Source organism: Caretta caretta, chromosome 9, assembly GCF_965140235.1.
Source record: "Caretta caretta isolate rCarCar2 chromosome 9, rCarCar1.hap1, whole genome shotgun sequence".
Lineage (NCBI taxonomy): Eukaryota > Metazoa > Chordata > Testudines > Cheloniidae > Caretta > Caretta caretta.
Window position 1 is genome coordinate 91,140,135 of NC_134214.1, and position 14,875 is coordinate 91,155,009.

Below are 14,875 nucleotides of genomic sequence, written 5' to 3' on the forward strand. Positions count from 1 at the left end.
GTGTTCATCACATTTCCCTGGGAGAGCAACTCTTCACTGGGAGCTCCAGTGTGCTTAGCCCTGAGTCTAACTTAATGATCCAGTTTTTTGCTTTGAGGACTACTTTGTAAGAGAGAGACTTTCTGCCTACCTATCTGCTCCACTTATGATTGAGAAGTGAATTGGAGAAGGAGCACAAATGGGACTTGGTACATCTTATGGTGACATGGTCCTGTAAGACTCCTAGGTAGTCAAAACACAAAATAGTTTTGTAGATAAATCGCCTTTTTCCAAAACACAGAATTCCTTTTTTTCCCTATGAAAATGTAAATTGAAAAGCCATGTTTTCAGTTTTCCTGGTTTTGATTTCATTTGTTCCCTTTAGGTTTTCCCCCCTTTGTGCCTCCTTTTCTTGGTTTTTTTTCTCCCCCTTTTTTCTTTGGCAAAATGGAAAAAGCAAAAAGGGGAGTTAAAAATGGGGAGAAGAAGGATAAATCAATACCAAAAACATTCGGTAAAAATATTTGTGATCATTGTTTCAAAATCAGTTCTTTTTGAAAAATGTGAAATGAAAACAGTTTCTGCATGTTCTCAAAATTCTCCCCTGGCTCTGCAATTTTATAGCCAGCTCTAGTAAGGAAAGACATGCCCACAGAACTGTAATAAATGAGAGGCGTTGCTGGATTGTTTTACTCCAGCAGCAAAGTGAAATGAAAATTTACTCCATTTGCAATCCTTGGAGGTTACGTACAGCACCGCACATTTACAGTCAAGCCCAACTGTGTCAGGCCAGAACTTGCACAGTGTGTTTCAATGGGGGCTGTGTTAAGGAGGTATACTGTGTTTGCCTCTCTGCAGTTGGTGATGGAATATTGTGGAGCTGGCTCTGTAACAGATTTGGTAAAGAAGACAAAAGGTAACTGTTTCAAGGAGGACTGGATTGCATATATCTGCAGAGAGGTTCTCAGGGTGAGTCTTGCTAACAGAGTTTGCTCGTTGCCACTTGACAATGTGAAGAGTTTCCTGTAATAACTATAAGATGTGGCACCAGGGCTGCTTTAGTGTCAATAAAAGAGGATGTCCCAGGTTACTTCCTGAGCCCAATCTTCATTCTTTGCTACTTATTTCTCCTGGATAGTACAGAAACCAAACCAATTTCTAATTGTTTTTTGTGAAAGCAATACACATAGAAGCCTGGTAGCAAGGGTTACATAGCAAGCCAGGCTGAAAAGATCCAAGCCCATTAGTGAGATATTGATCTATCATCATCACCGTGGAGTTTTACCCATTTTTAAATAACAGTAAGATAAACGGCCATTCAAATGACATATGTTAAAATAGTGCATTAAGGCTTCAAAGGTCTAAAGCCTTTTATTTGTGTAGGGACAGAGATGGGTGGTCTGTTCGACAGAACATCAAATAGCCCACTTGGATTTGGGACTGGACTGCAGATTTGAATAGATATCAAATCCATGAGTCACTGGGGGCATCTGTTCTCTTGTTGGGAATTACTTGAATGGGGTAGCTCCCCTGATCACTTGGAAATTTTGTTGTCAGGCACCTCAGCTTGCTGTCATTACCGTGGTCCACCATGGTCTGCATTCTGCCTCCATGTGGGGACATGAAAGGCCACATTTTCCACGGAGGTGTAAAAACCTCCCATCTGTCCATGGCAAATGGGTAACTGATGGTGAGACGGGCACGTATGCAGTTTCTCACTGTTCAAGTGCAAAGGCAGGTTAATTTTTGTGGACACGTATGCCATTTTACTTGCACAGCCATTGCATCCCCTTTAGAAAATTTGGCTTTACAAGCCCCCTTTTAATTTAAGTACTACAACTTAAGATAATAAATACACATTAGTGTAGGACAAAAGGGAATGGCTACACCCATCTCCCTATGAAAACTGATGAAGAGCATGTGTGCAGAGTGACCTGTCAGTATGTGGGGCGAGGAAATTGTGATAGAACTTTGGATTTTGTCAGACGCTGTTTGTGTTTCTAGTCACTCATATTAAAGAGGGCAAACATTTTTGGTGGTCTTTTTACTTCTCGTCAGCATCAGTTCAATATATTCCATTATTTCTAGCCTACTTTAACGAATGTTTTGAAACTAAAATAGTCTCGAATGGAGATGTGATCACTAGTCACTGAAGTCTGTGGGAATCTGGCTCAATACAGGATTTAATCCATTGCGACCAGTCTTTTGTTTCTCTGCATACTCCATACACAGCACTCTGCGTGCTGTGCAAACACTTTGCTGTTCACACCCCAGTTTCCTCTTTCATGTGCCTTTAACACATACTGTAAATGGGCATCCCTCTGATTCTGAAATTGCAGTATGCAATTTTGGGGCCTCTTTCTCCTCTTACTTGTCATGAGAGATGGTCTCCTGCTGTCAGACTTGTGGGAGTGAGAAGAAAATCAAACCCATTGTTGCTTTCTTCTCTTACTGCTAAAATGGTGTCAATTAATTTGTTGCTGCCAATCACAGCTAAAGAATTTTAGATTGGTAAATTTTAGTCCCTTTTCTCCATTAATATAGCCAGAACAAAGCAAAAGAACTTCATGGGACAAAAATTCCAAAGTGATGAAACTGATAGAAAAAAGCTAGAACCATGTGGTTGTCTTGCAGGGTTTGGCACATCTTCATATTAATCACGTTATCCACCGAGATATTAAAGGACAGAACGTTCTCTTAACAGAAAATGCAGAAGTAAAACTAGGTAAGTTTCTCTCAATTTTTTCTAGAAACCTGTGAGTTAAAGATATGCTGAGGTTTCCATGTTAACCTGAAAAGGATATCTAATAACTCAAGAGTGAAAAATATATTAAGTATAGTTGTAAAGACTTACATTTATATGGTACCTTTCATACAGAAGGATCCCAAAGGTCTTTATAGGCTCTGTGCATGGGAATTGCTCTCCTCATATGAAATACAACCATCCCAATAGAGTCACACTTAGAACCTGTTTAATAGCCCACAGCAACACTACATTACGCATAAGTACTAAATTCAAAATGTAGAAAAGTGTCCTTGTCCTGTCCTTTCTGCCTATCTGCCACTGGACCATCTTCTGTTGGTGAGAGAGACAAGCTTTTGAGCTTACACAGAGCTCTTCTTTGGCCAAAACAGTTTAGAAAAATCAGTTTTGAGCAATAAATTCCACTGAGCCGTTTTTCTACTCAAAGTGGGTTAGGAGATTTTAATGAAACTCATAGTCAGTGCTGAGGCTGTGACATACACTTCGCCCTGTCTAAAGGGCACCATGAAAAGGTAGTTATGTACCAAGAGTTTCCACCCAAGAGTATTTGAGAGCCCTCTCATTTCCTCTTCCAAGTGGTATGTCGCGGTGTGCGGACTATTGACAATTTTTAGCTCTGTGAAAGCCAACAATGTCAATAGCTCAAAAGCAAATGTGGACAGTTAGGAGTTTGGTTTTTTGAAAGGACATCACAGGGAATATCCGGCAATTTTTAAAGAGAGCGTATCAAGATCAGTGCTTTTCTCATGTAGGATTTTTCTTTTGTTTTCTCTGTTTCATGGTTTCAGGAGTTCAAAAATAAAATAAAGATTATTCTGTGTAGATACTGGGTGAGATGCTCAGTAAATGTAAATCAGCAAAGCTCTGACGTCTGGTGGAGATCTGATCTATGTGGTGAAATTCTAGCTCCACTGAAGTCAGTGGGAGTTTTGCCACTGACTTCAGTGGAGGCAGGATTTCACCCAGAGTCTTTTTTTTCCATTTCGCAAATGTTCCTGCTGTACTTCTTGAAATTAGCAAGGCCTTTTTTTGTTTTGTTTTCGTTTTGTTTGCTGCCTTGTTTTGCTGCTAACAGCATAAGGGATGTCTTTCGCCTATTAAAAAAATAAAGCGAGTACTCCGTATTTTAGATGAGCAGACAATAATGAAACATTTCTATAAAGTACCAAAGTAAAACTAAAATATTTCCAGAGAAATTTAGCTCAGCCATGTCTAAAAGCCAAGAAGCTGGAAAACTCAGACTTCAGAGATCCAATGTCATTCAACCTTGTTAATGGGCTTTATATAAAAGACTAATATTTCACATCCAAAATACAGAACGCTTCGATGAAAAGACACCCGCCCATTATTAGATAAGCTTACACAATTTAGTGCTACAATAATTTCCTGTTGCCGTATGGTTCTATGAGGTCTGTTTATCAATAGATATACCAGAAGTTGCATGCAAATAATTTGCTCATTGGAGTCAAGCATGAAAATCTGCTCCTTGGTGCCATGGGTAATAATAGGGTTGTACACTGCCTAATCTCTTTTTCCTCTGCTGCTTACAGTAATTGGATACTACTGTAGCTACTCTTTGAGTAACACTCAACTTTATTTATATCCTTTTCCCAGTTGATCAGATATTGTGCAGAGGTGTTTTTTTCAATGAGTACATAGTTACTGAATGTGGATCCTATTTATCATCTGAGCAATGATGTTTGACAATACAACTAAAAATTCAGGTTGTGATGCCACTGCCCATTTGCACAGCACAACTTATTCCTCTTAATGCACGTCACAGGTGGATAAAACAGTGCACTCCTCCAACATATTCTGAGACAGGAGTGCAGCAAAAAAAAGGTCTGTGAAACCATTCAGAACAAAGCAATCCATTTCCTCGCTAATGTGCTGACCCTATCCAACGTTAACCACCAGCCGTAATACTAGAAATCTCCCAGTCTCACCTGAACGCTTATGTGTAGGTTTTCGTTTTAGATTAAAATACCATTTGAAAATCTTCATCCACACCCCAAAGTAGTGCTTAATCCAAGTATATATTATATATTCCATAGTATCCTATTATAAAGCACTTTGAGACCAACAAAAAGCACTTTGTAAGTTAGGTATTTTTATTTATCATAGGAGTACATCCCTACAGTGGCCATTCTGCCAAACTTAGCATGGATCGTGTTAATTTTAAATTTTCCTTTTGGACTGTCTGGTATAAATAGCTAGGCTCCACTGGAAACCCTATATTATAAGAGCTCAAATCTGCTATGCATTGCAACCCTAGAGTCTGCTTTCCAAGCAGAGACAATAACATATCAGACTTTTGTCCTATGAATTCAGCACTTGGCTCATTACTTTACGCTTGCTTAACTCTGCAGTGGATTTTGGGGTAAGCGCTCAACTGGATAGGACGATTGGGAGAAGAAATACATTCATCGGAACTCCCTATTGGATGGCGCCTGAGGTCATAGCTTGCGAGGAGAACCAAGACTCAACATATGATTACAGAGTGAGTGTTGTTAGGAACTTAGAATCAATAGTAAAGTAAACAAGTTTTTGCTATTGACATCCTTTTGAAGTAGTTAACCGAAAGAATTGAAAAAAGGTGTCACCCTCCCTTAAAACCACAGTCATGTAAAGGGCTGTTTTTTTAATATGCGGTTTGTGACCAAAAAAAAAAGAGTTTCAATATGAATTTATTTTCTTTGTGAACCGTTAACGTACAAAATGAAATACAAATATGTTTAGAATGAAACGTATGAAAGTATCGCTTATTCTCTGTAAACAAGACACAGTATCTGGAGATGGCTAGGGTGAAAAGACCTAAAAAGGGTGGTTAAGAAGCAGTGTAACACAGCTTCTTTCCTCTGTGATAGCAAATTATTTTTCCTTATGCTTATTGCACAGTCCTCGGGGTAATTTTACAATAATATCACACATATAATTATTAGCTTAGAACAACAAAAGACTCCTTGCTCCAGAAAAGATCACTAACCATTCACCACAGTCATGCTCTCGGGAGGAAAAAGTCTGAATGACTTTATGTGTCTTGTCCTTATGACTATATCCGGACTGTTTTCTTGGTGAGACACTCTCTCAACTCATTCATGGCACTGTACAACCATGAACGAAATATCCTCCTCACTGACACCAAAGAGATAGAGTATGTGTTATTCTTCCGAGGCCATCTGGGCACACTGCAATTTGGATACCGTATAAAAATGGCTATCAAAAAATTCTCTGGCAGTCCCCCTTACTATTATAATATGCTGATTTGGCTCTAAAGAGGCACGTGATACTGTTTGTCAGCCTGTGGTTGAATTGCTTGCACCACTGTCATCATTTACATATCTGCACATACCACATAGGACAATTTCCAAAGAATGCTTTCTGAATGACTGCTCTTGCCAAGTCCTTGTGTTGGGTTGGTTGCCTTCTTTTGTGTATCTTGTCCTTATAACAAGTTTGTAACACAAGGATCATCAAAATTACATCTGTTATTCCAGCTGTGGCATATTCAGAGCTCATATTATTACCTCTGTTTTCTACTGAGTCAAAGGGCATGATTCTGATTTATACTGCTTTGCCACTGTTGAAAAATGGCCTTTCACCCATTTAAAGGCATCTTAACATAAGAGAAAATCAAGTCCAAAGACTATTCTTTGCCTTTTGTTCATACTATATAAACCTTATGCCAAAGACTCAAGAAGTTTATCCGTTAGCTCCCATCTGTACCCCCAGTTCTATTCCTATTTAGCGCATTTTCTAGTGATGACTGAAGGGTATCCCCAGTTTGTGTGGTTTCCCTGTGTTGAATAACTTTTGCCCACATTGCCCTAGCTCCAGTCCGATTCCACAGACCGTAGTCCAAAGCTGATCAGCTGGGGGTTTCCAAAGTGCTGATTCAGACACAGTGTTGTTATTCAGAAGCCTGGACTGGGGCAAGTATTTATAAACATTGCTGATATGCTGAGTGAAAAGCAGGAAGCTGTTCTGCTGTGCCCATGACTTCTCACGGGTCCTGCTTTTAAAAAATAAAAAAAAATCCCACCAAAAAATGCAGTTCTTCTTATCTCACTAGCCTCGTTTCTCCGTACACCCCTAAGCATCAGCCCAAGGTTATCTGAAGCTTGCGTGCATGTCCCATCATCACCAGAGTCTAACTGTAGTACAGTGGGTGGCCATTTGTTTCGCACTTTTTCTGAAAGATCTCCCTATTCTTGCTTTCAGTCATTAGTTAAATGACACAACCTGATCCTGAATCCTCTCCAGCTCCCACTGAAATCCAGGGTCCTCCTCAGGATCAGGCCCACAGTCTGCAATGCAAGCTGTTTCCAGCCTTGTAAAGCGCTGTGGGTTGGCTTGGCACTGTACACATTGTGAAGGTTTCAGAGTAGCAGCCATGTTAGTCTGTATTCGCAAAAAGAAAAGGAGGACTTGTGGCACCTTAGAGACTAACCAATTTATTTGAGCATAAGCTTTCGTGAGCTACAGCTCACTGTATCCGATGAAGTGAGCTGTAGCTCACGAAAGCTTATGCTCAGATAAATTGGTTAGTCTCTAAGGTGCCACTAGTACTCCTTTTCTTATTGTGAAGGTGTCGTCTTAGGGCCAGGTCGGACACAAGTAGCTGTTCATTAAGGATTTTTGTGCCAAGTCTGCAAGGATTTGCCATCTGCCAGTATTTTGTCTGATTTTCTGAGTAACAAAGTGCTATGAGACTTCAGGGTACCCTTTTCTTTTACATAATAATCATAGAGATCTCCCATAAGTTTATTTGGATAAATGTATCTGCCTAGGTGCATATGTCCACAAAAAGAGAGAAGTGTTGCACACCACTAAGCAAGTGGAAGCCTGGTTACATTCTTAAAGTCAATAGCATTACTCCTGATTTACACCTTTGCGATCAGAATCTGGCCATTTGGGTTTCTGATGCCATATAATATTCATAGAGGAGACTCCAGTCTGACCTAACTGAACTAAGTTAATATATCTATATAAATCTGAATACATAGTTCTACTTTTTTTCCCACTGGCTAGTAACTTGTCCATGGATTGAAATACCTTCCGTGGACCTGACTGCCATCTCCCTTCAAGCAGTGTAGGAAAGCAGTGGGGTCTCACCTGTGCACCTCCTCTGTAACAGAGGAGAGAATCTGGGCCATGGCTTCAAATGGGCCCTTCTATATTCTGGAACTTTTGTTTTAAAGATGAAAGGTCTGTTTCGGGGCTGGCTATTTCAATGATGAATCAGCTGTTCCAAGTTGTGTGGGAAATGGAAAGCTGGCCATTAGCACATTTCCGACAGGCTCAGCTGGGAACGGGCGGGAGCAGAATGGATGTCACTCACAAGAAAAGACCCTTCCATGGAACTCTAGGCAAGCGTTATGGTTTTTTTAACCCTACATACTACAAGTTACATCATTCACGGTTTCTTTTCCTACAGAGTGACTTGTGGTCTCTGGGAATCACAGCTATAGAAATGGCAGAAGGAGCTCCTCGTAAGTGATTGGGTATAGTTCTTTGTTAAATAGTTAGCCTAAATTTCATGGACACATTCTGTCCTGCTAGGTTAGCTTATCTCATGCTTGTCTAGGGCGTGTTCAGCTCTGACTGCCTCTTTTCAAATAATTCGTTATTTGACTCTTTTCCTATCTGTGCTCCTTTGCTCACCCTTTTTTCTTTTGATTCTCTCCTTCTGTTTCTTCACTCCTTGCCTGCCTTTGGGAAGATAGGGAAGCCAAGTGTTGTCTTCTAGAGCTGAGGTTAGTAGTGTCACTTCATTGATCATTACATGTGGATATAGATGAGCAAGAGCGATTAAAGCTTCAGCGTAAATGTGGGACAGTTTCAGTACTGGGGCTTCTCCAGAGAAAAACATCCCTTGAAAATGGTCCCCCAACCTGTTGTGGCACGAATCTTCATCCTGTAATTCCAGATGGAAGATTCCTCCAGGAGGTTGGAATAGGGGCCAGTGTCAAGAAAGAGCTATTCACCTTCACGGTACGTCAGTGGGCTAATCCACCTCTTTGGCCTTCCCATCAAGGGAACCAGTTCTTCATTGCACTGCACCCCACGCAGTCATTCAGAGTGAAAATGCTACTGAGGCGAAACACGATCAAATCTGAATGGGAGCGTTTCACTCCCGCTTTGCACTGGTGTAAGTGGCTGTACGAGGTGCAGCGTAATGGAGAACGGGGCCCCCTAGAGAAAGAAAATTGGTCTGGGGTTAGTGCCTTGCTCACTCCTGAGTTTCACAAGGATTACATCATTTTCCCCCCTCAAAGCAATTTTGGAGATCTGTGGCGTGAGACCCCTCCCCCCCCCCACAGAACAGCAAAAATACTTCAGCCACACTTCAGTCACAGTTCTGATTTGCTTCCGTCATCTCCCCTCTCCTGCAATTTTCTTGCTCCTCCAGACACTCTCCTACAGCCACATGGCACCACAATTCTGTCAACATGCTTCTGGCTTTAAATTTTCTTTCAGTATTATCTACCAAAGTCAGATACTCCTGATATAAGATACAAGTACAGAACGTAATTTAGATGCAGGGTCCTGGTTATCTAGCATTGCGGCAGACTATTACCCTTGTGCAATAGGGTGGGTTTGTGCCTAGGAGCACAAGGCATGTTGGATGTTCTGCAGCATAATGGTGTGAAGACACAATAGGGGTGTTTGGTAATTGCTGAACCTGCTGGAGGGGATCCTATTTATAGCCTAGGACCTGGCCTATGCTAGAGGGCACCTGGGATGTGTTTATCAACCAGTCAAGATACAAGTCAGGCCAAACTGAGTTCTAAAGCATTTTCACAAATCATGCTCCAGGCTAGCTAGATCTTAGTTTTGAGGCACAAGTCTTAGAGGATATTTTTTATGTAACAAACATTCTTGCTTCACACCATATTTCAGTTGTATTTATTTATTGTATTTTCAGACTGGCTAATGCTAGTAGGCAAGTTTTAAGGAGGGTGCGATAGTGTATTTATTATTTCTATTGAGGTAGCACCTAGGAGCCCCAGGCGAAGACCAGACTCCGTTGTGTTAGGCGCTGTACAAACACACAACAGTCCCTGCCCCAAAGATCTTCCGATCCAAGTATGAGGCAAGAGACAATAGGTGGATACAGACAGACAGATGTCAGAAGACCAGGAAACAATGAGACGATGGAGCCTGATTCTTCTCGCACACCTGTTCCACACAAGTGTGGTTCCCTTGCCTTTAGTAGGCTACATCTACCTTACGAGCTAGGGGTTGTCATTCCCCCACTCATGTACGCGTGCATGCACTAGCTCTCATCAAGCTAGCGGGAGTGTCAATAGCCGTGCAGCTGCAATAGCACGGTTAGCGGCAGCTGAGGTATGGCTGAGCCATGCCAGCTATGTACCCACCCGCTACAGGCTGGTTTGTACTGGGCACGGCTAAGCCATGCTTCTGCTGCCGCTGCTGCCCATCCCCTGCTCTTTATGTTCTCCCTGGCTCTGCAAGAGCTAGCGTGAGTAAGTGTCCACGAGCAGGGGAATCGTACCTCCAACTTGTAGTGCAGATGTGGCCATAGAGTTACTTCTGATTTACACCAAGATTATCAGGCCTGATAGTCCCCATCCGTGTCATTCAGCCTGCAGTAGCATTTTGGAGGGGCAACCGTCTGCCAACATTTCTACTCCACACCCAGCAAACGTGACACATTGGGAATGGTCAGTGAAATGTAGGGGGTGGACTTTCTGGGTCAGGACAGTATTTACTTTTTAGTGTTGTTTTCAGTGTTGACTTTCTACAACAAAACCAGGAGTGGGTGTAGATAGAAAAAAAACAGTGTACCAAACACAGTGATGGAATCTGTTTAGAAAGCACAGATTGGTCTAAGTGGGCACAGAGTCCTTAAATACAGTGTAGCCAAAACATGTTCTTAGCCATATGTCCAGCTCCAATGGAGCGACGTACCAGTTCCCATGCCAGGTTTTTCTCTTCCTTCTTTTTCCCTTATGCCACGTGCTTTAGAGTGAGGAGGTTTGTTGACACCGAGCTTATTGTTTATCTCAGCTGTAAACCAGGCATATTAAAATAGATCAACATTTTGATCCAGAGTTTGACTTTCACATGTAGGTGTAAATGTCCTTTCATCGCTATGAAAATGTGCTTGTTTTATAATCCAGTCAAGCATTCTTTGGCCTTTGTTTTGAACAGAGATATAGAGCCTTAAAAGTCTGAAGGGCTGCATTGATCATTTCAGTGGAGCCCTTCCTTTTACTGAATCCTTGCATCTCAGCTATAGCAATGTACAGTCCGGCCCACTCAGAGCCCTTCTGTGCTGCAAAGCTTTTCCTCCTCGGGGCAGTGAATTCCACTGAATAGCATTGAACTCCTGTGAAGGATCCTTCCATTCTTTAGAACAGGAGGAATTTTAAAGGGCTGCTACTTCTCATATCAGAAAGAGCTATTCCGTGCCCCCACATCACCCTAGGTATGTCAAAGGGATCAAAGGACAGGGGAAACCTGGCACTGCTTTAGTGTACTTTTTAATAGCTTGTGTTTTCCTTTGCAGCCCTGTGTGATATGCATCCCATGAGAGCTCTCTTTCTCATTCCACGAAACCCTCCCCCAAAACTGAAATCCAGAAAATGGTAAAGATATTTTTAAAATATATTTTAGCAGCCTCAGGCTTCTGTGGGTTTTTGATGCCTGAAGCTCAAAGACTGTGATCTTATCAAATCTTACAAATGAGATCTTGTCTATGCTGGTATTTCTGCTACTGATATAATCCCCTCTGCTACTGATAGGTTTCAGAGTAGCAGCCGTGTTAGTCTGTATCCGCAAAAAGAAAAGGAGGACTTGTGGCACCCTAGAGACTAACAAATTTATTTGAGCATAAGCTTTCGTGAGCTACAGCTCACTTCATCGGATACTGAATGCATCTGATAAAGTGAGCTGTAGCTCACAAAAGCTTATGCTCATATAAATGTGTTAGTCTCTAAGGTGCCACAAGTCCTCCTTTTCTTTCAGCTACTGATGTGAGTTCCAAGTATAAACACAATTCCTGTTTGTGAAGCATGATCTGCACTGGGGCAGATTACCCCAATTTGAAACCCAGCTAAGCTGCCCCGGTACAAATTGCACTGCATTGGTGTAAACTGTGCCTACACTAGGGACTTGCACTGGTGGCTGAAATTCCAATGTAGACATGGCTTACGTGGGGTTGCTTTGTTCAGTGTTTATAAGGAGACCTCCAAGGAAAACCCAAGGTGCTGCAGGCAGTAGTGTTGGTAGGCCAGAAGGTGGCACTGTATCCAGATACATCAGGAATGAACACATTCCCTAGCATGAATTTAGGGAGAATTGTGTTTGTCTTTCAGATGAGACATAAAATTGTGGTCTTTGCCATGTGTGGTCATTATGGACTTTTTGTAAGTGTAGTGATGATAGTCTTATTATTATAGTCAAAATCCAATTTTGGTAGTTACTGCCTCCTTAAATTTCCCCTACTATTTCAACTGGATACAGGAGGTGAAATTCTGCCCTTGGTTACACTGGTGTAAATTCACCGTAATGTCGCAGTGAGCAGAATTTGTCCTAGAATTCTTCCTTGCTCTTTGTCCTAAACTTTCATGTAGTGATGTGATATACTGATAAAACTCCTGCTGTATTCCACCCCATAGGAGGCTGTGCTTTAGTGCTGGCCAAAGCAAACTTTGCAAATACAGTGACTTGGGATCCTGCAGAGTAAAAGGTGCTATGTAAATTTAAGCAGAATTTTATTTTCATCTGATTTTGTTTGTTTGTTGTTGTTTTTTTCCCCCCAGGTCCAAGAAATTTCTTAATTTTGTTGAAAGTTGCCTGGTTAAAAATTACTTGCATCGTCCATCCACTGAAACTTTGCTTAAGCATTCCTTTATCCGAGACATGCAGAATGAACGGCAAGTGCGCATCATGCTGAAAGACCACCTGGACAGGACCAGGAAGAAAAAGGGAGAGAAAGGTAAGGTTAAAAATAATGCAAACATAGGCACTCATCCTGCACAGAGCCTTACGAAAGGCAGTGGAGCTCTGTGCAGACACAGTGAAATTCTGGCCCCACTGAAGACAATGAAAGTCTTGCAAGTTGCAAGTGACTTCAGTGGTGGCAGGATTTCACCCACAGTGTGTGTCTGCATGGAGCTGATTGCAGGGGACCCGAGAATGGAATTTTAAGAAGGGTTCAGCACTTGTAGCTGGGCCCAGATTTTCAAGAGAAATCAGCTCCCATGAAATCACCTAGATAAATGTCTCGATTTTCAAAGGAGTTCAATGCATTAAGCACTGAGCTCTTTTGAAAATCGGGATGTAAATGTCTCTATGAGAGCTGCCAGGAGCTGAGCTCTTTTGAAAATCTGGGCCCCAAGTGACTAAATCACACAGCAGAGATCAATAAATCCAGTTCCTTGTTTTACTCCTACCTGGGCTTTCAACCTACTGATTTATTCAAAAACAAGAATCTGAGTTTGTAACAACTAAAACAAACTCTAACTTTGTTCTCCAAAGCAAAATTTAGAAAAGAATCTGTTTTAGACTAAATGATTGATTTTTGAATAAATGACCATATATTGCGTGGTATCAGCCATGCAGCATAGAAAGAGAGAGCCACGGAGCCACTCAACATCTCCACCTCTCTTTCTCCATCTGTATATTTTATACCTCACAAGGGCATTGTGAAGATTAGTTGAATATTAGAGCCTGGTTGTAAAGTGTAATGAAGATTTAAAGTGCTGTATGTATAAAGTCTAAGTACTGGTTTGACACAATGAGATTTTTGTATCTGAAATGAAACTACTACCGCAAGGTGTAATTTACGTACTGAAATAATAATAATGGTACATTCTATAACACCTGTCATCTGCGGGTCTCGAAGCGTTTGGAACAGTAGCAAACATGAGTAGGAAAACAACTTATTAAAAGGTTACACATTTGCCACTTGTGCAAAAGCTCATGGTAATAATTACATAAATGCTAGAAAATTACATGGGGGGCGGAATTCCTACTGATAGTCAAAGCTCACCTGAAGGGGAGCAATGTTGTGGAATTACTATTCATGATACACTTCAGTGACTTGAAAAAAAAGTTGCAGACACCCACTGTCACATTGTGCCTAGCTGGAAATAAAGATGCTGACCCTGTTTGGATGAAATTAAAACTTCAAAGATCTGCCTTCGTGATAAAAGTTGGAAAGAACGTCAGACTTACAACTTTGCTTCTTTATGAGATGTTTATACTAACGCTCAAATTAACCAGTTAACAAGGTGTTTCTCTTTTGTACTTAATTAGTTTTATTAATTTTCTTATGAATTTAGGTCTGGATTGACTGAAGGCCTCGGCTCATCCACAGAACAGGCATAGCATGGCAGGCAATGGCCATGCAAGCTCCCTAACACCTTCCCACCAATGTGCCTCAAATCCTGTTCTGAGGAACCCTTCTGCAGATATTGCCACCGTTTTTTGGCTTCTTCTGATTGGTTCCAATGTGGACGCCTGCTTACTGAAAAGTAGACTAGATCCATGAAACCCATTTCATGTAGACCACTCAATGGGAACAACCTTCTAGACTGCGATTTTCAAAGGGCTCTAAAGGAGTTGGTTTCCCAACTCCCATTGACTTTCCCAGATCACCTGAGCTGGGTTTGAATGGGTGACCTAATGTTGAAAAACTTGGTAACCCATCCATAATCCCCTGAACCATCTACTCCTTCCATAAGGGGTTCCATTAATGACTAGCTGATGATGTCTCTTTCTTTTCCTTCTTCCATTACACTTTTAAGACTCTTCAAATCTGATACATAAAGGGCCCTGATCCAAAGTCCATTGAAGTCAAAACAAGCCTCTCATTGGCTTCAGTGGGTTCTGAATCGGACCATAAAGTCATTTGCTGTGATTTTGTAGAACCATTACTTAGTTACTTAGGTTAGTATCATTACTTAGGTTAGTATCGGGAGGTAACATACTCCTTATCTGGGTTTGTATTGTTTTCTTTTTTAGACGAAACAGAGTATGAGTATACTGGAAGTGAGGAAGAAGATGATGAACTGGATGAAGATGAAGGAGAACCAAGGTTAATTTTATTAGCTGTGTGTTTCTTACCATATTCTAACCCCCTAATGCTCTGTGGTACCC

General features: G+C 41.3%; 1 protein-coding gene across 2 annotated transcripts in view; it reads left to right on the forward strand.

The window, feature by feature from the left end:
- Positions 1-14,875, forward strand: part of NRK (Nik related kinase) — a 123,668-nt gene that overhangs the window by 51,889 nt on the left and 56,904 nt on the right. The window contains exons 5-11 of one of the 2 annotated variants that reach the window (XM_048865374.2): positions 838-948; positions 2,614-2,704; positions 5,113-5,243; positions 8,181-8,235; positions 11,280-11,358; positions 12,535-12,710; positions 14,741-14,813. In XM_048865374.2, coding sequence (XP_048721331.1) covers positions 838-948; positions 2,614-2,704; positions 5,113-5,243; positions 8,181-8,235; positions 11,280-11,358; positions 12,535-12,710; positions 14,741-14,813 — 716 coding nt within the window. Of the gene's footprint in view, positions 1-837; positions 949-2,613; positions 2,705-5,112; positions 5,244-8,180; positions 8,236-8,469; positions 8,500-11,279; positions 11,359-12,534; positions 12,711-14,740; positions 14,814-14,875 lie in introns of those variants that run through there. The other variant, XM_075132550.1, reaches the window with a different exon arrangement.